Source organism: Thunnus maccoyii, chromosome 16, assembly GCF_910596095.1.
Source record: "Thunnus maccoyii chromosome 16, fThuMac1.1, whole genome shotgun sequence".
Taxonomy (NCBI): Eukaryota; Metazoa; Chordata; class Actinopteri; order Scombriformes; family Scombridae; genus Thunnus; species Thunnus maccoyii.
In genome coordinates, this window is record NC_056548.1 from 3,109,835 (window position 1) to 3,131,644 (window position 21,810).

General features: G+C 40.6%; 1 protein-coding gene across 5 annotated transcripts in view; it reads left to right on the forward strand.

The window, feature by feature from the left end:
• ppp2r5eb (protein phosphatase 2, regulatory subunit B', epsilon) overlaps nt 1-21,810 on the forward strand; it is a 46,001-nt gene that overhangs the window by 10,881 nt on the left and 13,310 nt on the right. For 2 of the 5 annotated variants that reach the window (XM_042387971.1, XM_042387974.1), the window contains exon 2: nt 1,000-1,163. In XM_042387971.1, coding sequence (XP_042243905.1) covers nt 1,000-1,163 — 164 coding nt within the window. Of the gene's footprint in view, nt 1-999; nt 1,164-8,013; nt 8,116-21,810 lie in introns of those variants that run through there. The other 3 variants (XM_042387972.1, XM_042387973.1, XM_042387975.1) reach the window with 2 other exon arrangements.

The following is a 21,810-nucleotide window of genomic DNA, read 5'->3' on the forward strand; positions in this document are numbered from 1 at the left end:
TTGCAGTTCGAAACTCCTAAAAGATTCAGGTTACAATCACAGCAGACGATCACGGTGATTATTGACATTTTAGAAGCTGTAACTGGTTAATTTTAGCCATTTTCGCTTAGAAAGCTACTAAAACCATAAATCAATAATTGAAATGGTTCCTGTTTAATTTCCTGTCAGCTGACAAATCAATTAACGGACTAATTGTTTCAGCTCTAGTCTGAGACGAGACCTTCTCAACTTTAATCAAGATGACCTTAATTACACTCGGTTAAATAAAGTCTTTAAAAATTGCAGTGAACTGCTTTCAAGTCACAAATTAAACCGCTCACACAGACGAGCGGGACGTCAGCACTTCTTTCATTTTTGTAGTATTTTAAAGAATATTTTTACTGCCGTCCTAAAAAGCCCAGAGTATTAATTTACTGTGTATTTATTATAAATTATTCAACACAAAGTACAAGCTTGAATGGATAATAACCAAATGGGGTCATTTTGCTCCTAAACAGTTGTAGATTTCTTCCAGTCTTTTAAAGGACAACGCTGAGATTGTTTTATTTATTTATGGTTCAACAAAAATATTTAGAAGCTTCCCAAATGTGAGAATTAGCTTTATTTTCTCAATTTCATATCTGAAGCTGTCTTAAGTGTTTTTGACTGTTGGATAGATAAAAATAATCAACCAGAAAATTATAGTAATTTTGTGAGAATGTGTAGTTTTACAGACTTAATTCACCAAAAGTTAATATGCTGCACTGTTCATTACTTTGTGTTTTTGTGGCCTAAATTCTGCTGCAGAGGCTTTTTCATTTTGAGTGGAATCAAGTTCAAATAAACTCTTTTTTTTAAAAAATCTGTAGTTGTTAAATATCATGTAATAACTCCAGTTTAAAGTATGTTTTTCCCATCAGTTGACTGGTCAGAGCTCGCTCTAAAGTTACATCTGATATGATGGTGTTAATAACTGGTCGTTCCCTGCCCCCCCCCCCCCCCCGTCTATGTTTCTCCCAGCAGGGCTATGTCCTCGGCAGCCACCACATCTCCATCTGTGGACAAAGTGGACGGATTTTCACGGAAGTCTGTCAGGAAGGCCAAGCAGAAGCGGTCGCAGAGTTCATCCCAGTTCCGCTCTCAGGGCAAACCCATAGAGCTCACGCCCTTGCCACTGCTCAAGGGTAAGTGTGTGTTTATGTGTGTGTGTGTGTGTGTGAGAGAGAGAGGGAATGTCGGGGTTAGCGGGGTGATAACCAGGTCAAACACTTACGTTAATCAACTTGCTTGAATCTATTTTTTGCTCAGATTCTGCAAAAGGAAATGAGATTCAGATCAGAGAGGTATTTTGAAAGTCGAGACTTGAGACTCCTGCATTAATAAAATCAGATAGGACAGTCACTTTATCAAAAAAAATCCACGTTTTAACTTTCTTTTAAACACATAATCTGCTTCCCCTTATTTACGGTGCCTGTGCTGCGGCGATGTGTACGCTAGGTGACGTATTGAAACAACATTTTGTCAAATATTCTGCATCCTTGTGCATCATTTCCCTCTTAAGATTCAACCTTACTTTGTATAAAATGTTGTAAAAAGTTTTAACAGTAATCAGTTTGTAAAGATGGACCAACTAAGTCTAGATGGGTCAATAAATATATATATAGAATATTGGTACAGGATTATGTAATTTTCTTCTGTCCTGCCACGTTGGCCCAGTGGTGTCAACATCCTGCTGGGAATTTTCAACAGTAGCTTCACCTTTCCTCTAGTTGCTCTTCTAACACGTAGCCCTCTCCCCTCAGACAGCGTCAGTCTGCTTTCTGTCTCTCGCTCGTAAGTCAGTAAATCTGGAGCCCCGGGGGGTTGGGAAATTATATCGTGAAATCGGTACAGCGATGACTGTAAGTGTTAAAACTGGAGCTTGCTGTTTTCCTGCCTCGCCAACCAGTCGAGTGTCTGGTTGGACTCACTCTGTCTGAGTGTTGTTATTGTTTCCGTACCCTCTGCTCTGTGTCTGTTAGCTACGTGCCTAGACAGGTAGATCATCACCATGATCACACACACAGAGCCGGGTCAGTCAGCGCTGCCGTCTTGTTTGTGTCACCGATGCAGGAAAAAATATGTCATGTCTACATCTTCAATCCTCTGATTCTTTGATTGTTAATGTTCAGGGAAAGATCCACCTGACGTGCCACGTTCATATGTAGCTTCTCAAGGCTTCTACAGCTGTGAATGAGGAGCTAGATCAGAAGTGCAAAAGAATAAATGTTGCAGAGCATCCTGGTGATCATCTTGTGCCTCATTAGATGTATTTGACCCACAGGTTGGGACCTACTGAACCATAATAGATCAGTTTAAACTGATTAGAACCCAGATTTAATGTTATCATGCAGGGTTATCAGGGACTGGAGCTGGTGATGACTCTCTGACATGATAATATGTTGATTCTTCTTAGTTTATTTACATATTGCCTCATATCATTCACAAATCACGACGCAGCTTAAAGTGAATCAGGCGCACAGTGACACGCCCCCCGTCACGTTTCATCCGTGTATATACAGCAGCAGTGACGGGAGGAATGCAGCCAGACAGAAACCAGACAGATTCACCAACCTGTCAAGAGTTCGCCAGGAAAAAAAAAAACCTACTTCCTGGTTTCTCCTCACGGCCCGAGACTCCGCCCCGCCGCCTCACAGAGGGCGGGGCTTTACCTTCCTGTGTTTTTATGTGTGTTTTGCTCACTTACGCATGCCGTCCCTCTCACACACACACACACACACACACAGGCTCAATGTTGATTCCATGATCAGCTGACATCATTAGGAAAAGTACACACTGTTATGAAATCATCACCGAACAGCCAAACAGCATCAGGATGGTAGAAATTGTTTCAAAGAAAGGAGATGTGAGGTTCCTAGAAAGTGGAATGTCTCATTTCCTTCGTGTGGAAATCGGAGCGGATACGACTACGATATGATAGAAACAAATATGTCAAATATAACCCCCCCCCCCCCCCCCCCCCAAAAAAAAAAAAAAAATTTGTAATTCAGAATCATTTTATTGCAGTTGTAGGATTAATGTTCATTCTTCACCTGGGAAACAGCTGTTGACAAAACAATTTCACCTCAAGGTCCATTTAGAGCTGGATCTGATATCAGCAGAACCATTTAACTCAACGGAATTATAAATGTTGAAATTCCACTTTTTTGGCTGAAGCGCAGGGGCCGGTCTGTCCGTCACTGACTCACTGACTGACTGAGTGATGAAGTTACACTATTTGTTGGCATTTTGCACCAAGTTTGAGCCAGGCCAAAAGCTGCAGGGCTGTTAATACGTGAAAGGGAAAAGCGGTCTCAGACTTTTGGACCCTGCTGTTTACTACTGTTCGCTTGTAAAGAAAGAAACATTTCTTAAACTGTTGAACAGTTCCTTTAAGCTCTAACAAATCCTCACAACAACAACAACAACAGTAGCTGCAATAAAGGAGTCACAGTGAAAGGTAAATGTTTGTGAGGGATTACAGTATGATTATGAGATGTTGGCACAGAGATGGAAACAACCACCGTCTGAAGGAAATAGGGGACCCTTTTTTTTTTTTTTTTTTTTTCTAGAACAAAGCACATTTAAAATGATTTCCCGCAGTGAGAGGCTGGTATGTAAAGACTGTAAGCACACGTACACTACAGATGCTTTTGTGTCCTTTTTTTTTTTTCTCCATCCTGAGCTGCTGAAACTCAAGCATACCAGGGGCACATAGTTGCTAAAGGAGCAGGAGTGTCTCATTTATTTCCCCAGGATTCGGATAAGGATACCTTCTCCCGTCCGGTCACAAGACAACAACCTTTGAGCCTCCCTCCACTCCCATATATGTCCACGTAAAACCAAGCGGAAGAACGAGGATTAAGTTCGCCTCTTCCACTCGTCTGTCGTGAACTTTTAAGCGCACAGATAAACAGCGGGCTCCCCCCCCGTGACCAACGCCGAAAGCCCCGTGTTAAATCATCAAGCGCTTAAATTGAATTAATAAATAGAATCAGCCATTGTAGAGCGACACAGTCGACCTCGGATGACCATAACAAATACGTGGCCTTCAGGTACGCCCGCACAATGGCTGCCTTTTGTTACAAATTTCTCTCTTTTTACCGACATGCTCTCCTACCTCTAATCTCTCAGCATTATATAACTGGCAGGGTGATGTGTATGGGCCAGTGCTGTATTTTATTAACTGGCTGGCAGTCTCTGAGGCCGCCCCAAGGCTCAACCCATTTGGGAGTGTTTTACACCAGCGATCAGAAAAAGAGGTCAGGGATATATACTCTGTATTTCTATTTAATTTCAGCGGGGTTTCCTGTTTTTTTTTTCTACTGACAATCTTATTTTTATTTGTTGCCTCCAGGCTGCATTTTATTAGCCATTTTTTAGATTACATAGCATTTGTTGTTTTACAGTCGTCAGGGATGTTATTTCTGTATGATCTGTCTTCTTTAAGTACTCCCCAGACGTGTCTACTAGTCGTTTGCTGCCTGATTTTTACCAGGAAGAGAGACAGGGATACAACATGTCTCTGTAAACCTTTTTAAAGGGGACTTTTTTAAAATCCGGGGCTCCTACTGGAATATCTTTGCATGATTTATAGTTCATAAATTCCTTATTTATCTTTACACCGGACCTTTATGCAGCCTCTGCAGGGGAAACACTGTATCTGTACATGTCGGAGCCTGAAACCCATCTGAAATATGAGAGTAAACAATGCCAACAACCCATGAAAAAAAAACACCTTAGCAACAACCTTAGCAACCAAGCCTACACAACAAATAGTTGTTTATGGGTGTGTGTGTGTGAGAAAAAAATGTCACAAATGAAGCGTTCAGAGCAGGTTGAAGCCCTGACTTTTGACTCACAGGTAGCGTTTCCACAAACATGTTTAACATCCGATATCATAACAGGACATAAAAGAAAAGAAAATATGACTTCCTGCTTTCTTCCTTTCTATTCCTTTTTCTCTATTTTATATTTTCAGGCCACCGCTCAACAAACACAAACCTGTTCTTCCACTTGTCTTTCATTTAACCTTTTCTCATTGGGATGTGCATTTTTATATTCATTTTACTTCTTCGTCTTTGCTGCGTCTCTTCCTCTCCGTGTCCGTAATCTGTCAGTGGTAACCTCTTGCCCCCGAGGTAAACTGCAGCAGAGGTGGGAGTACAGTATAAATCTGGACAGCTGTATCCTCGGAGCGATTGGTTAACAGGCTGCGAAAGCACATCATCAGGATGCACAAATTACATCTTTTTTCCCTCCTCCTCCTCCTCCTCCTCCTCCTCCTCCTCCTCCTCCTCCTCATCATCTCATGTTAGTCACCGTCACAGGTCAGACTTTAGCCCTAAAATGACATGCAAGGTCTTGGTAAGGCACAGTGGATTACATAAATCCCGTGGTTGGCAGCGCAGCTCATTCCTAGATGTTTAGAGGAAGACGAGGAGGGTGCAGTTTCCTCAAGGGGGGGGATCCCGGGCAAAACGATGACGCACACTTTCAGGAATGTCATTTTTATAACCGAAGCCACACCCCAGCTTCAACAGATAGCAACTTACCTGAGTGGATTTTTTTATATATTATTATTTAAAAGAAGCTCAGAAAAACACTTTTGCACAACAAATGATTCGACTTTATAGAGGAAAAAGTGACTATGATTATGTTTTTACAGTCACTTCATGGTGAAGAGTAGTGAACATGCAAGAACAGGCTTGACACCGTATGTGCTAACACAATCGGTTTCATGATGTCTGAAACTAACCTTTTAATAATATCTAACAATTATGTAATTAAATAGAACAGCCCGCAGAGGTTTGGCAGGAGTGTGTGTGTGTGTGTGTGTGTGTGTGTGTGTGTGTGTGTTCGTTCTCTTACAGTGCAGTGATTGGCTGAGCGGCGGTGTGTTCGTTCTCACACAAGCCGCCATTCATCATCTGCTCTCTCTGAGTGGACTGATATTTGACAAATTTGACTTTATTATTTGGCACTTCTGCCACGTTTAATATGAACATCCAACATTGTGACGTTATATATATGACTTAAAATAAGGAAAAGCATAATAGGTCCCCTTTAACTAAGTCCAAAAAAATGAATTTTTTGTTCTTTTGTTGTTGTTGTTGTATTGTTTAGGTTAGCAGCAGTCATGTAATTATCGGGGTTAAAGGTCAGGTGGAAAATGACAATGTGTCCAAGATGCATGTGTCATTAAGTATATTGTTTATACCTGCTGTAAATATGCTGGATTGTCGTCAGAAGCGTTACCCAGTCTCGGGGTTTTGAGCTGCTGTTACTCGTGCACGTGTACGGTGAAAAGTTTTCCTCTAAAGTAATAAACATTCTTCAGCAAGCTCCCCCCGGTTACCGCTAGAGTTGGCATAGCAACATCACATCGCCGGGATGAGTCCGCCCTTCACGAGAACAACACGGTATGACAAGATTGTGCAGCGAGTTTGTAAATATATACAGATGGAGGATTATATAATCTCATTTACATACCTGTGACAGTTCACGACATAGTTTAAGCTTCATTAAGTGTTTCCACAGAGACGTTCGCTTAAGGAGGTCGGTACGAGGGCGGAATAAACACACAGAGAGAGAGAGAGAGAGAGAGAGGTGAAGAGAAGTGACGAGGCTGGCGGGAAACCTGGAGGAAGGATTAGGAGTCCTTTAATGTTCTGTGGCAGAGGAAGGAAAGGAGGAGGAAGAGGAGGGGAAGGAGATGGTTCCTGTCAGACGACGGCTAAACAGAAACAAACTCCTCCTCTGTTCGGGAATCTGTCCAGTCATCCCTTTTTATATCTCTTTTCATCACTCATCATATGCATATTAGGACTGAAACATTTTAAATTAGAAATCATAATGCCGTAAGCGATTATTCAGTTAGTTAGCGGTCACAGTTAGACGTGTCACCAATGTGTAAAAGTGCCAGAACATTTATGTAATGAGACAATCAAACCAATCGGTCTTTCATATCAACACCTCGTTTGCAGCCCCCTGTGCATGATGGGAAATGACCACAAATCACCAGTGTTTTTCTTTTTTTTCAAGTTTCTTTATTCTGGTTTTGGTAAAAAAAAAAAAAGAAGAAAAACATACAGGTGGGTCTGCTAGCCATGAGGAGTGAAGTTCAGCTTGTAAAAACAGTAGAAACAGAAAGATGCTGTTGTTGCATTATGGGAAATGTAGTATCCTGCGATTCTTGACCGATGCAAACATAAAACAAAAAGAACTAATCTAGTCAAATCATACCAAAACAATCTCTTATCCAACAAGAGAAATGACACTCACCAAAAGTTTTACACTCGCCAGCAGCAGCTGAAATTTGTAGTCAACCGGCTGTCATGTGAGGAGATATATTTGTGAATAAAAAAAAAAGTCCTCTGTCCTTCTTCTGCTCCGGTGGCGTGATTGTTTTCACCGCAGCTCTCTCCTGGAAGTTCTCTCCTTCCTCTCCTGCCACACTGACGTTAGCCGCCGTAACGTAACTAGTAATCGACCTCCTCCCTACGACAGGCGCTGGCGTAAATCGGGGGGGGGGGGGGGGGACATGACAAACAAAGTCTGTCGGAGGCACATATCTAATTTCAACAGCAACCGGGGCTAATGTGGGCCAAATCCTCCTGCGGCTGGACGTGTCTTTGGCATTTTCAAGCTGAATTAGGTTCCCCCCAGGGCACATGTCCACCTCGTGTAGGAGGACTGATCTGTCTCTGACCTCTCCGGGCAGCAGGCTTTTTAAAAAAAAAAAGAGAGGAGCAAAAAATAGAAAGAAAGAGAGAGACTGAGATATACAATGATGCACAGCCCGCCCCTGGCTCTCTCCACGGCTTCCTCTGGTCTCCGGTTGACCAATGAAGCCCACCAACACGCCGCCCCGTCTTCCCCTCCCCTCCACGTCCTCCTCTCAGGAGAAACCCGATCCACGAGGTGTCTCTTTACATTTTTCCAGCCCCACTCGCTACAAACAAGCCACAAGAGAAGCGTGGGGGTCCGCTAAACTTTCTGTCGTCCACATGTTAGGCTCAAATCAGCTCACACCACGACGTTCATGACCGTGTTTTTCTACCGTCGGTGCCATACTGGGAGCGGAAACCTGATTGAGTGAGTGACAGGCTTTATGTATTTATGTGAGGGGGGGAGGAGGAGGGGGGGTTGCGCTTACTGCTAGCACAGGAGCATGGTTAAAGTTAGCTTCTGCTGTCAAGGGCTGCTGCTGCCACCCGGCCCAGCCTGTCATGCGTGTGTGAGGCAGCTGGGAAAGGTAAAGCCTTAAAATGGAGCGGGACGGTAACAGAAGACGAGTGTTTTCACTAGCTGAGAGGAGAATGGAAAGTTCACTGGTAAAAAAAAAAAGGCGTGCATTTTTATTCTTTTGAAATCCACGTGGAAGAATGTGCGGTTTGTGTGTTGACATTCCTCAAGGTTGGATTTATGACTGAGTTTGAAACATGTTCTGAATTGAATCCAAAATTTAGAAGAATCCAAAGAAACTCGTCGCTCTTGTTGTCTTCGCTTTATATGTTTTGGGATTTTTTTTTATTGCTCAGATAATATGAGAAGAATCTATCAAGATTCAACAAGAGTCAATCAATTAGTTGATTGATGATAATTGTATAATACATAATTTTTCAAGTGAAAAAGCCAGTTCCAGCTTCTCAGTTTGCAGGATTTGCTGCTTTTCTTTGTGTTTGGTGATAATAAATCAATATTTTCAGGTTTTAGACTGTTGGTCGGACAAAACAAGCAATTTCTTGACTTTACTTTGAGTTTCAGGAATCATTATGGGGATTTTTTTTACTATTTTTTGATATATTTAACAGACCAAACAATCAATAAATTAGTCAAGAACATAATTTTGGCAGTTTATCATTTGCACCCCCGAGCTGGATACAAAACAACACATTTCTCGTACATTCTGTTTTTCTATCTTTTTATTAAACAAAAAAGTGTAAACACAAGTTGACATATACAAACTTTATCATCATAAAAAATCAGTAGCTGTACAGTTAAAGAAGGAGTAGAGTAACACTCTGAGTCATCTGTCTACAGCACCAAACAAGTGTCGAGTTTTGACATCCAGCCCTAATCGATAAAATCTAAAGGAAACCCAGCTCTAATCCAGGTCAGGGTGGCGTAGATTAGCGTGTGCTGACAGAGCCACATCTTCCTCTGACACTGAACAAACATGTAGACGAGTCGACCAACGCAGCAGCAGCAGCAGCAGCAGCAGCAGCAGAAGGTGGTGAGTTACAGACTGAGGTGAAGAACAGCCACCTCCTGTGTTGTGTTGAGTTTGATTCATTGTTGTTCACGGCCGGTGGAATTCCTGCTATGTGAACGTCACGGCCCGCTCACCTGGACTCGTGAAACACCGTCTTTGTGCGAACCATCCCAGATTACTACCACTACTACCACCACCGCTGCTGCTGCTGCTGCTGCTGCTGCTGCTGCTGGAGCCTCAGAGAAAAGCTTTTTACATTTCAGATTTCAGCATCTTACTAAAGGAAACTTTGACGAGACGCATCAGCTGTCAACCTTTGACCTTTCAGTTATGCAGGGTCTCTCCAGCCAGCACCAAACCACGATACGCTGCCACACTGGATACTGATGTCTCATAATTGAAGCATTTGAAGTAAAAAAAAAATGTAAGCCCTCATGGTGTTGTTAGTATATTTAGACCTACAGTGATTGGAAAGTTATTTAAATGTTTTTTTGCTTTTATGGTGCAAATGAACTAATTTATTGAGTGTTTGAAGCAATTTATGAAACAAAAATGCCAAACATCTGTAGCTATCAGTATCTCCAGCGTGAGGATTATCAGGTTTTAAATTATATCCCTTCAGGTTTTTAACTTTCAATTCAAGACAAAGGAAGTGATTGCAAGGTGACACTTTGCGCTCACAGTTTTATGTGCTGAACAGTTAATTGATTACTCAAAACATAACTGATTGTTTTAATTATTTGTTGTAGCATAAGACAGTAACTCCTGTCATTAAAACTGATTCATTGTGAGAAAACGGTGAAATAAGAAATAACATAAGAAAACTGCCAGTATTCACATTTGAAAAGCTGGAACTAGCAGATTTGCCTTTTTTCAGTTGATTAATCTAATAATAACTCTATAATGCAGTAACTTTAGCACAGTACTTGACACTTTTACCATTTTGCTCCTCTACTTCGCAGCCATCACCGCTGGGCACACAACAGGTGATTGTGAGCAAACAGGTGATCGGCATCAAATAGCGTTTAAAGCACCACTTCAGGTACTTTTCACCGCATAGTGAAAGAGGTCGTGTAAAATAAATAAACCCCTGTGAATAGACGATATTGCCCTTTTGTATCAGACGGGCACATGATTAGCAGATACTTTTAAAACGATGCATCTTTTCATGGAGGCGTTTGTCCACCGACGCCATGAGCATCATTAGCGTGTACCGCCTACGCAGGAATGAAAACCATCACGCTGGAAGGGTTGGTGATGTTTTTATGTTGTGTTTACTCATTTATCTGTACAGGGAATGTCACCTCTAACCTCTGAGTGTTAATACCAGACTCAGGCAACAAAAAGGCAAAACTAGACAGCGCTGATTGCAGAGAGGACAGAGAGTTCTCCTGTTGGGGTATTTAGAGAGGAAAGTCTTTATTAAATGTTTTCTTTGGTTTAAGGCTGCAGTGGAAGAAATATTCTTATCTTTTATTTAAGTAAAAGCACCAATACAGCAATGTAAAAATAGTCCTGCATGAAAAATCCTGCTTAAGTAGATTAAGTAGTTTAAGTACATAAGTATCGTCAGCTTGATGTAGTTAAAGTATTGCAGCAAAAGTAGTGGTTTGGTCCCTTTGACTGATATATTATTATATATGACATCATTAGATTATTGAGATGATTAATGGGAGAGAAGAGAAGAAAAAACAAAGTTCTGATACACAAATCTGTTTTCAGTTTTTGGACTTTTTCTCTAATCTTTGATTTTTGGTGAAATATTGGATCATTTGAACATTTATTGAAATGAAAGCATGTGAGAAGTTTAGAGGGGAAAATCACTATTTGGTGGAGCTGTTAACAACTCATAGACATGTGAAATGTGACCCCGACTACACACTGCTTTTTGTAAGACGTCAAAAAGCCAAAAAAGGTTGGAAACCACTGGTTTCATCTTTAACAATGTGTTGTATTTTAAAAGCTTGTTATATTATCCATTGTGTCAAATCTTCATCTGAAAAGTAACTAAAGCTGTCAAATAAATGTAGTGGATTAGAAAGTACAATATTTCCCTCTGAAATGTAGAAAGTCACATGGAAATACTCAAGTAAAGTACAAATTATACCTAAGTACAGTACTTGAGTAAATGCACTTAGTTAGTTTCCACCATTGGTTTAAAGTTACTGGGATTAAAAATGCTCCACAATGGACAAAGTGTCATTTACAGGTGTAGTTCAAAAGGAAATATTGAAAACAACTCTCTTATTTCAGAGAACATTCATGCATTCAGACGTGAAAGGTCTTTGTCATCACTGCTTATATATTCCTGCAGGTTTTTGCTCTCATGAGGAGTTTGTAGGAGTTTGTCTCAGTAAGATATATTTCAAACATTTAGTACCTGTGACATCTTGTTAGCTAAACACTGCACAGTGAAAGTGACTCTGCCATCTGCCGTGTTGTTGGCTACAGTAACAGGGAGCAAAGTTTACCCAGGACGGTGGCATGTGTTAATGATTGACAGCACCCTGGCGCCGCGCAGGGCCGCTTATATGAGACCTGAGAACACGAAGATATGGGCTCGGGTTTGTATCTGGGTCATGAATATGTATTTATATGTTCTAGTTCTTCCATTACACAAATCCTGCCCTGTTGCCTCTACTGGTCCAGTATATGTATGTACAGTACACGAAGGAGTACTTCTATACATTACTGGGAGTAACTGGAACAGGAAATAATCACTCCGAATGCAGCAAAGCTCAATGTTGACCTACTAACTGTGAGTTATGCTAGTGCAGCGCGTGTTTGACTTGGTTTTTGCAAGGTTACGCGTGTTTCTCTCTGACTGATACAGTCCACTTTTTCGCTTCTTCCTCCATTGATCTGTTTTTAATCTGCATGTTTACATCCCTGAGGTGACATCGTAGTAGATGTACAGCTTATTGAATATATTTGGCATGAAAAGTATTAAAAGGGGAGTATTCCATATTCATTTTGAAAAGTTTTATTTGTACAACTTACACTTGGTTTCCATTGGAGCCAGTTTGAGGTGCAGAGTTGCTGCCATCTTTTCTGTTTGGAGTCAGGACCTTCCATATAAGGAGTGTGGGGTGTTGCCTTCTGGAAACATGCCCTGCTACCTCGGACCGAAGCTAACGCTAGCTTGCTGGGAACACCGAGCGCTGCACACTTGTCGCTAATGTTAGCTAATTTAGCTAAAGTGTGCTAACAGTGCAGGTATCGTAATCAAGTAACATTAAACTTGCGATAGTAGTCCGACTCAGTGCGAATTCACTGCACACAACCAGCTGGTCAACAATGAACAGCTGATGACGGCCATGTTGCTGGGTCACGTCTATCTGCCCGGTTTGAAGACCAAACAGAACAGATGTTATGACAGTCAGTGTTTATCACTGTAATCCTTTATGTAATGTTAACCTCGATGGCTTCTATGCCCAGTAGTGACAGCAGCGGCTGCACACAACCCACAACAGGAAAAACACACAGTTTCACATGTTTTATATTTTTTAGTTTGATAAAATTTGTTGCAGAAGAAGAGGGTTTGGGTGAAAGCTGGAGTCGATATGAAAGTACCTTCAGCTGCAGCACCACTAATGACTTATTGATACCGACCTCCAAAGTTTGTGGGCTCATAAAGTTCTATTCAAAAACAAAAATTCTCTTTTTAATAAAACTTTTTTCACATGATATTCAGAGACACTTTCTCCCATTTCAATGTGCATTTTTGTGGCAGTTGTAAGAAATACAGTTAAATACACTGAAAACATATTAAGTTTTAAATTTTAAAGTTTTAAATGGAGACAAGATTTGATGTGCAAGTACGTTATTGACGGGAGTTTCAGGCTATCTTGTAGTTTAAAGAAATCTGATACGGATATATTGGTCATGCATTCCTTTTAAAAAAGATAAACACATAACAAACATTTTTGATGAAGATCAACCAAATTTGTTTTGTAAAGAATCTGTCTTTCTTGTTTCTACTAAAACGCAAATGCAAAATGAGACGATATAAACTTTAAACTGTAATAGAGACGGTTTCTGTGCTGCAAATTTGTGTTACTGATCAGCCAACATATACGACAATATAGTAAATATATAATCTGACAATATTTAATCTGTTAAAAGAATTTCTAATCCAGGTGATTTTAGAAAATATTTTCATATCATCATATCAGAGGTGATGAGACTAGGAGGGGGTGGTGGGAGTTATGTCACAGCACGCGTCCATGGATTACAGCGTCATGCTCTGTTTAACATTCTTATCTTTAACATCACAATCCAAATCATATCCATCATGCTAACTACTCTTATGGATCGCAGAGCAAAGTTTTGGTGAGCAGGCATATGGAGAACGGAGATGCAGGGTGTCGGATCCACGGCAACGAAATCGCAAACCGGTTTAATTTAATCGTCGCTCGTGCTGACTAACAGGGCTCAGTGGACGGACATGCCTGTCCACCAGAAACTAGAGTTTAGTACCGAACTCTAAAGGGTTAAAGACTGAATTACATCAGTACTACCGAGCACCTATTAACGTTAGATCAATCGGTGCCAAATTTCAGTGCCTTGAGAGCAGGTAAAGAAATAAATATCGACAAGATTCCTAATGAGCCTTTTGAAAAATCCTTTCCAGTTTACCGACACATGTGCGCCTGGAATTTCTCTCCTGCGTCCCTGTTTGTACTCTCAGATATCAGCCTTATTTTACTGTTTCCTGATCAAGTTCAGCTGTATCTGCGCCGTGTTAAGTTACTGCTGATGAAAACATTTCCTGCTGCTGCTGCTGCTGCTGCTTCGTATTAAAAGCTTTCCACTGACAAACTAACAGAAAGCTTTTATTGTAACATATAGGAAATGAAATGTGTTTATCACAGAGTTAGCAGCAGATCTTTTGTCTAGAGATGCTATTCTTCAATAAAAACAAGTCGACACAATAAGATCTGGAGATATTTGGAGCTCTTTGTTCAGCGGGTCAGATAGAAATACTGCAGAGAGGAAGAGTACAAGCAGAAACAGCCTCAGTGATGATGATGTTTGATGAAGAGCTGCAGACAACCAGCACACCTCCAACAGGAAACAACTTATTTTACTTTGTTTATTATGAATTTAACTACTACTGGTCCCATTTGAGATGCTGGAACCATCAAACATTTGGCTTTTTTTTGGGGGGGGGGGGGCTGAAACCATCAATTAATTATCAAAATAGTTGTTAAGTATTACGTTTCTGACTATCAACTAATAAATAAATCTAATAAATAGTTGCAGCTCTTGTCTGTTTTAGGCTTTTGACTATCATAACAGATGGTGTCATATGTACATGTGCCTATTTGTATCATATGCACAGCTTTAAACAGCTGACTTTGCTGCTCTTTGTTGCTCTACTTAAGAAGAAATAAACTGTGAGAAGTTGACTCTGAACAATAGTCAAGACTAATTAATACTTTCAGACAAACGGCATTAGAAGCTTAATCTACCTGCAGTTCAACCACTAAGAAGGCTGCTTTTGTAGAGGTGAGAAAGTGGCAAAACTTTAAATTAATGCGGCGTCTGTAACGTCAGATTACTCAGTGACCGACGCTAGAAGACTGGTTTGTTGTACGGGGTGGGTGAAGCAGGGCGCGGCTGATAAAACCTCAACTCCGTCTGACTAAATGAGGTTAATTAGAAGCCATCAGCAGGAAGGAGAGCAAAGGTCACAGCCACAGTGCCCTGACATTCCTCCATCAGTAGCCCCGCGTGTCTGCCTGATTTGTTCACCTAATCTCCAGCCTCGACTGTTTATACCTTTTTTATGTTGTACGTGAGGGTGTCTGTGATGGCGGAGAATTGTGCGAGTGTGTGTACATAATATCCTCGTACCTCGTACATATTATCCTACAAATTGACCTTCAGGCTGGGGTCCTGTCACCTGCTGAGTCCATCTGCTGGAGCTGCTCACTCTCTTTCCTGCCGTAACTCAAGCCCGCTCGCCCGGTCACACACTCACACACACTCACTGCTTTTAGTGACAAGGGGCTTTCCCCTTTACACTGTGTGTGTGTGTGTGTGTTTGTGTGTATGTGTGTGTGTGTGTGTGTACTGTTCTTAAAGAGTATGTTGCCTTGTCATCTTACACCTTCCCAGACTTGTGTTCCCACTAAAACCTCTCTGCCTGCAGAACACTATAATCTAAGAATAGTGAAGCACAGCAGTGAACCATTCTACATTAAACCATTTTTACATGCTGACCGATTATATATAAAAGTATAATATCCTAAAAGTTCAACCAAATTACAAAAAAGCTCACTTTTTATAAGTGATGGGGGGAAACTATTACCTGAAATGCATCATTTAATATCTGCAAATTTAGACAGTGACAAACTTTTTGGCTTCTGACCAAAATCATCTTGCAGCAGCCCGTCAGCTGTGTGACCTTATATCCACGCGGTGACATCTTTCAGAGCACCCAAACACCGTAAACACACCTGTCACCTGCCCAGCACAGTGCTGTGAAACCCACCACGGCTTCACCTTATTTTTATGCAGTCTGTGGGCTACACACACACAGAGCATGGCACGGCTATGCTAACGATGCTAGCCATGCTAACTAGCTGCTAGCCATGCTAACAAGCTGCTAGCTGGCCTCCAGGCTGGTAAAATGGATCTGTCATGTCTGTTTTTATCCACGGGTAACCCTGAGGACGTAATAGAAACTGTTTGCGCCAAGTCATTTTGAAAGAGCAACGGCCAATGGGGAAACTCCAACACCGGGAAGTTTTGACCAATGGTCTGTGGCCAGTCTAGCCAACAAGGCAGTAAATTCTGACCCTATGTGCAATACGTTGACGCTGTTATGTAATTAGTACAACTTAAAGGAGTTCCTGTGGTGAGCCCTCCGACTGCTCGCTCTCTCTCTCTCTCTCTCTCTCTGGTGCTGTGAGTCATCAAGCTTTTTTTTTCCACCATTAATTAAGCAGCAGCGACTTCTCTCTTCGTCTGCCAAGGGAGCCCAGATGAGTCTCTTCCAAAGCTGAGAAACAGAACAGAGCAGGCAGGCAGGCAGGCGGGGAGGGAGGATGGAGAAAACCAGGCTGAGGCCGCTGAAGCCAGAGCAGAGCATCAGTGTTTCCACAGACCGGGGCCGCACTCATAAAGTATCTCAGAATAGTCGTGTTGATATGAGACCAGTTTGCTTCTTAAGATATGGCGATGCTTTTATAGTAATGTGACCAAGGGGGGGCGGGGGGGGGTCACCGCTCGACTGACACTCTTTTCCCAGAACACAATATTAATTTTGCACTGAGGTTTTGCTAACTGAAAGTTTGTTATTAATAGATAGTAGAGAAAGTGAGTTTTTAGAGGCCGATTAGAGCCGATTAATCAATGCTCTCAGTAAACAAAAAGTAACCCGGAAACTAACGGCACACTCATGAGTGAGAGAGTTGGGCTGGCGACATTTGTTTTGTTTTTGTTTTTTTCGGTTACCAACCAGTCAGATTTGATTTCTTGTGGATCCGCTGCAGTTGAAGGCAGACACACAGTCGCCTCCCAGATTCATAGACTAATCTTTAACATCCAAATCATAACCAAACCCCTGAGGATCATTAACATTAACCTAAACAGAAAGGAAAGTTATCTTAAGCTATCGTTTGGAGCTGCCATAAAAACATTAAAAACACTCCCTTATGCATCTCAGAAGCATGACATAAATTTTTTACTTCATAAAACAAACACATTTATTGTAGGGCCGCACCTGATTATTTTCATCACTGATTAATAAAAAAAAAAAAAAAATGTATTGAAGGTTAATTATTTATTTATAAAACCACAGAAAAAGAAACTCATTACAGAAAAAGTACATCACAGTTTCCTGGAGCTCAAGGTGATGTCATCACACAACAACCAAAACCACCAAAATATTCTATTTACTACAACATAAGTCGAGGAAAAGCAGCAAATTCTCACATTTGAGCACCCAGAACCATCAAATATTTGGTATTTTTGCTCCTGAAAAGTCATAAACGATTAATCAAATATCAAAATAGTTGCTAATTCAAGTGTGGGGTGCGTGGATGTCTGGAGTTGGGAAGGCGGGAGGTCTGTCTGAGCCCTGCATGCTCGCTAATGACGTATTTGAAGAGTTGGGTCTCTGAGATTGTGTTAAGAACATAGACTAACTTATCAGAGTTAACTTGAAAGCATCAGTTTTGGACAAATTTGTGCAGAGGTGTTCATGATATTAACTGTGTCATCTCTGGATTGATTCAGCCAGCTGTCTTCTCCCTCTTCTTCTTCTTTGGTTTTACTGGTGGACTACAAACAAACGTTAAATGTTCATGCTGCCACCTGCTGTACCGGAGGCTCTAACATCATGCTGTTGGCAGACTGTTGTCATGTGTTTGTGAGAGTGAGTGAGAGAGAGAGAGAGAGAGAGAGAGAGCGGGGTGTGCAGCTCCAAAAATAGAAAATCAATATGCAGGCTTCAGTGCTAACTTTCTTCCCAAAGAGTACATTTAGTGCTCTTAAATTAAATCAAACAGTATCAAACAGTTTATTACGTACATATTTATACTGTTCTCTTTTTCCTTGTGTGTAATTATGATGTGAAACCAGTGGAAGTTTCTATTAGACACTAAACATGGGCCTTAAAACATCGACAAAGCTTTTTTTTAAAACGTTGAAACAGATTTTTTTGAAAATTTGACACATTGAAAACAGCTTTTAAAACATCGACAAAGCTTTTTAAATCAAACAATTACAAAAGCTTTTTAAAACATTTGAAAGTTTTTGTTTTTTTTTAACATTGAAGCAGTGAAACAACTTTTTGAATCACTGAAGCAGTTTTTAAAATATTGACAATTCATTTTAACAGACGTACTGGTTCTGCAATACAGGTTCTTTTCTCACTCTGTGTGTGTGTGTGTGTGTGTGTGTGTGTGTGTGTGTGTGTGTGTGTGTGTTGTCTCATGTTTCATAAAAGCTTTCCACAGGAAATGCTACGTGTTTAAATGCTAGTAATAACTGATATTTTGTGCTTCTCTGTTAGCGGCTGTAACTGTAGGCTTGTGGTAACGTTAGCGCTTCACATTCTGCTCATGTTTAATAACCACAGTTGTCTTGTATTTTGCTGACACGTTAGGTTGTAATCTTTACTCGCACGCTCTAGATTATCTTTCCGGTTCACACATATCTGCTGTATTTTTAGGGGTAAATGCTCGTGAAATACTCGCACTGTAGAGCCCAGATACGTGGCGGGCCGCTACAAATAAACCCTGAAAGTAAACGCCCTCCATGATAGAGGTAGTTTTAAACAGGAAAGAGCTCCACTGTGGGTCCGTAAGTTCATTCAAATGCCTTCAACCACATTTATTATGAATTTAACAACAGGGTCGGTCATGATTATCAGGTTTAGGTTATAATGACACCAGTATGATTTTTACATTACGTCTTTTAACTTCAGTCTCCTGTGTGGAGTTGACCCTTTTAACTTTAGAGACATCTTCCTGCTCTTTGCCGTGACATACAGAGTTCCTGTGATTTTTTTTTTTTTTTTTGGAAGCTTGTTGCCATGACAACTGTCAGCACTTAGCTTGCGGCGGGTATATTTATTCCCCTCCTGCTTTTTTATCTATTTTTTTATATATATTTTTTTGTGTGCAGGCATGAACAGCCTGCAGGAACAGCAGGTCAGGTGTTTTTTTTTTTTTTTATAGGCGTATAGGTGTTATGTGGTTTGACATCGGGCCATGTACCAAAACCTGGTCAGAAATATATGCAAAAATTCATCAAATGTTTAACTAGCATGTGCTTGGATAACCTTGGTGTGCATTAAATTAGCTCCTGATGGAAACATAAGCTGTGGAGTGAAACCTTATAACCTTATATATTCACCATTAATGGATTCAAAAAATAGTCGGCGTTGTTCTTAGAGGGTTGATTCCTCAAACTTCCCAGAAACCGACACTGATGGAAAGAACACGTTGACTAAGCGCTGAAATAGTTAATCGATTAGTATATTTCAGAGAAAATAATCAACAGCAAGTTTTAATACCAGAGTGATGGTTCCAGTTCCCAACCAGGCAGCTGTGGACTGGTGGTCGGCTGCGGATCGTTTACAAAAAAAAGTCAGAGAGGAAATGATGTGATTTGGCAATAAAGCAGAGCAATAATTAAATAACTTTATAGGCTGTCAAAAGGCTCCATTTGCGGTAATGACCTTGAACTTCTTGAACTCTCCTGCCTGTCACGTACTCAACAACATATTGATATGAAACTGAACTATTTCATCACTTTTCAGCTTGTAGCAGAACATATGAATCTTTAAGGCCACTAACAGACTTTTACTGAGAGGTTTATCTGCAACGATTAGTCGATTCATTGATTAGTTGCCAACTATTTTGATAATCATTTGGTGTCATACTTTAAGAAAAAAATATCAATTATCTGATTCCAGCTTCTTAAATGTGACTATATTCATGTTTCTTTAGTCTTTTATGACATTAAAGTAAATATCTTTGACTGTTTGAGGACGTCGTCTTGGGTTTTGGGAAACAGTGATCGACATTTTTCACCATTTTATAGATCAAACGACTATTGATTAACCAAGACCGTAATCAACAGATGAATTGATAATGAAAATAATCGTTATTTGCAGCTCGAGTTGTGAGACTTTGCTGCTTTTCTCTGTTTTATATCATCATAAATGTTGGCCCGGAAAAATATTATTATATATGAATATGTCACCTTCGGTTATGGGAATTTGTGACAGGCATTTTTCACAATTTTTTCTACCATTTTACAGAAATTTTATTGAAATATGTGAAAATTAGAGCCGCAGCAGTTAGTTGATTCATCGAGTAGTTGATCGACAGAAAATATGATCCTCAAATATGATTTTAATGCTTTTCTTTGTCATACGTGGTAGTAAACTGAATATTTGGAGGTTTTCAGACTGTTGGTCGGACAAAACAAGACATTCAAAAGCCGCAGCTTTGACTCTGGGAAATTATTAGCCTGAATAATGAATCGAAATAATAATAATAATAATAATCGACAGATAAATAGATGAAATAATGGTTAGTTGCAGCCCTGTGCAGAGGTTTGACATGTGATGGATGACGGCCAGCATCACACCAAAGGCTTGCGTGTGTGTGTGTGTGTGTGTGTGTGTGTGTGTGTGTGTGTGTGTGTGTGTGTGTGTGTGTGTGTGTGTGTGTGTGTGTGTGTGTGTGTGTGTGTGTGTGTGTGTGTGTGTGTGTGTGTGTTAGCAGTTCCTCTCCAGGGTTCTTCTTTGGTGATGTGTAAGACGGGTAGTTTCTGGGTTATTCTAGGCTACAGACACACACACACACATTCACATTCCCTCTCACACACTTTCATGCACACCGACTCTCTTTTTCTCTCTCTCTCTCTCTCTCTCTCGCTCTCCCACATTCACACTGGTACTCTCTCGCCCTGCTCCAAGCCGGTTAGCTGTGCTCTCTGTGTCTCTGTAGAGGGATTACTGTGTCCTGTGTGATTATCTGTCTATTAATAGCTTCCTTTAAGGCCGTTCACATGCTCCTATAGCGGCAGAGCTGCAGGATCCTGAGGCCCCGGGGCCTCCGCAACACAAGCCGACCCCCGAAGCCCGCAGCCAGTAATTACTGTAACGAACCACAGCGTACTGTACACTACTGTAGTGAGAGAGAGAGACATGAGGACCTGCGCGCGCACACACACACACACACACACATATATACAGCAAGTGTGCAGACAAAACAAGCATGCACACATTCACAGCACTAAACGAAAGCAACAAGATATAATTTGGATATTATTCCACCTTCTGAACTGAGACTTCCTTCCTGTCGTCAGGCCATGACGATGGTGACCTCTGACCTCTAGCTCTTTGTCCTCAGTAGGGCTGCAAGTACTGATTATTTTCATTATCGATTAATCTGTTGATCAATTGTTTGGTCTAAAAACATCAGAAAACAATAAAAAAATGACAAAAATCACAACACCCAACATCCAATAACTTCTTTTGATCTCTAAAATATTTAATTTATAATCATGTAAGATGTAGAAAAGCAGCAAATTGTCAGTTTTAAGAAGCTACATCTATCAAAGGTTTGACTTTTATGCTCGAAAAATGATCAGCTATCTAAATAGTTGCTGATAAATCTTTTGTCAATCAACTAACGATCAACGGTTGCAGCTCTAATCTTTTGCACCACCCTTCAAATTTGTTTATTGTTTTTATTTTATTACATTTTATTATGTAGTTTACTTAACAACATTTTAAATTGTGATAAAGTGAAAAACGGCTTAGCTCACCTTCACACCCGGCCAGTTTATACACTTAAACATCTTCATACTTAGATCTCATGTTGTTGTTTTATCTTTGAATTCTTATTTGTACTTTTATTCTAAATACTATTGAACGTTGATCTTTTCAGGTTTAGTGTGCAATAACAGGTTTTATAGCCTCGAGAATACGTCACGCTGCATTTTATTGCACATATTGTATAAACATGTGACTCATAAAACCTTTGAATGTTATAAATGCGCACACACACACCTTTCCATGTCCACATGTCACAATACATAAGACT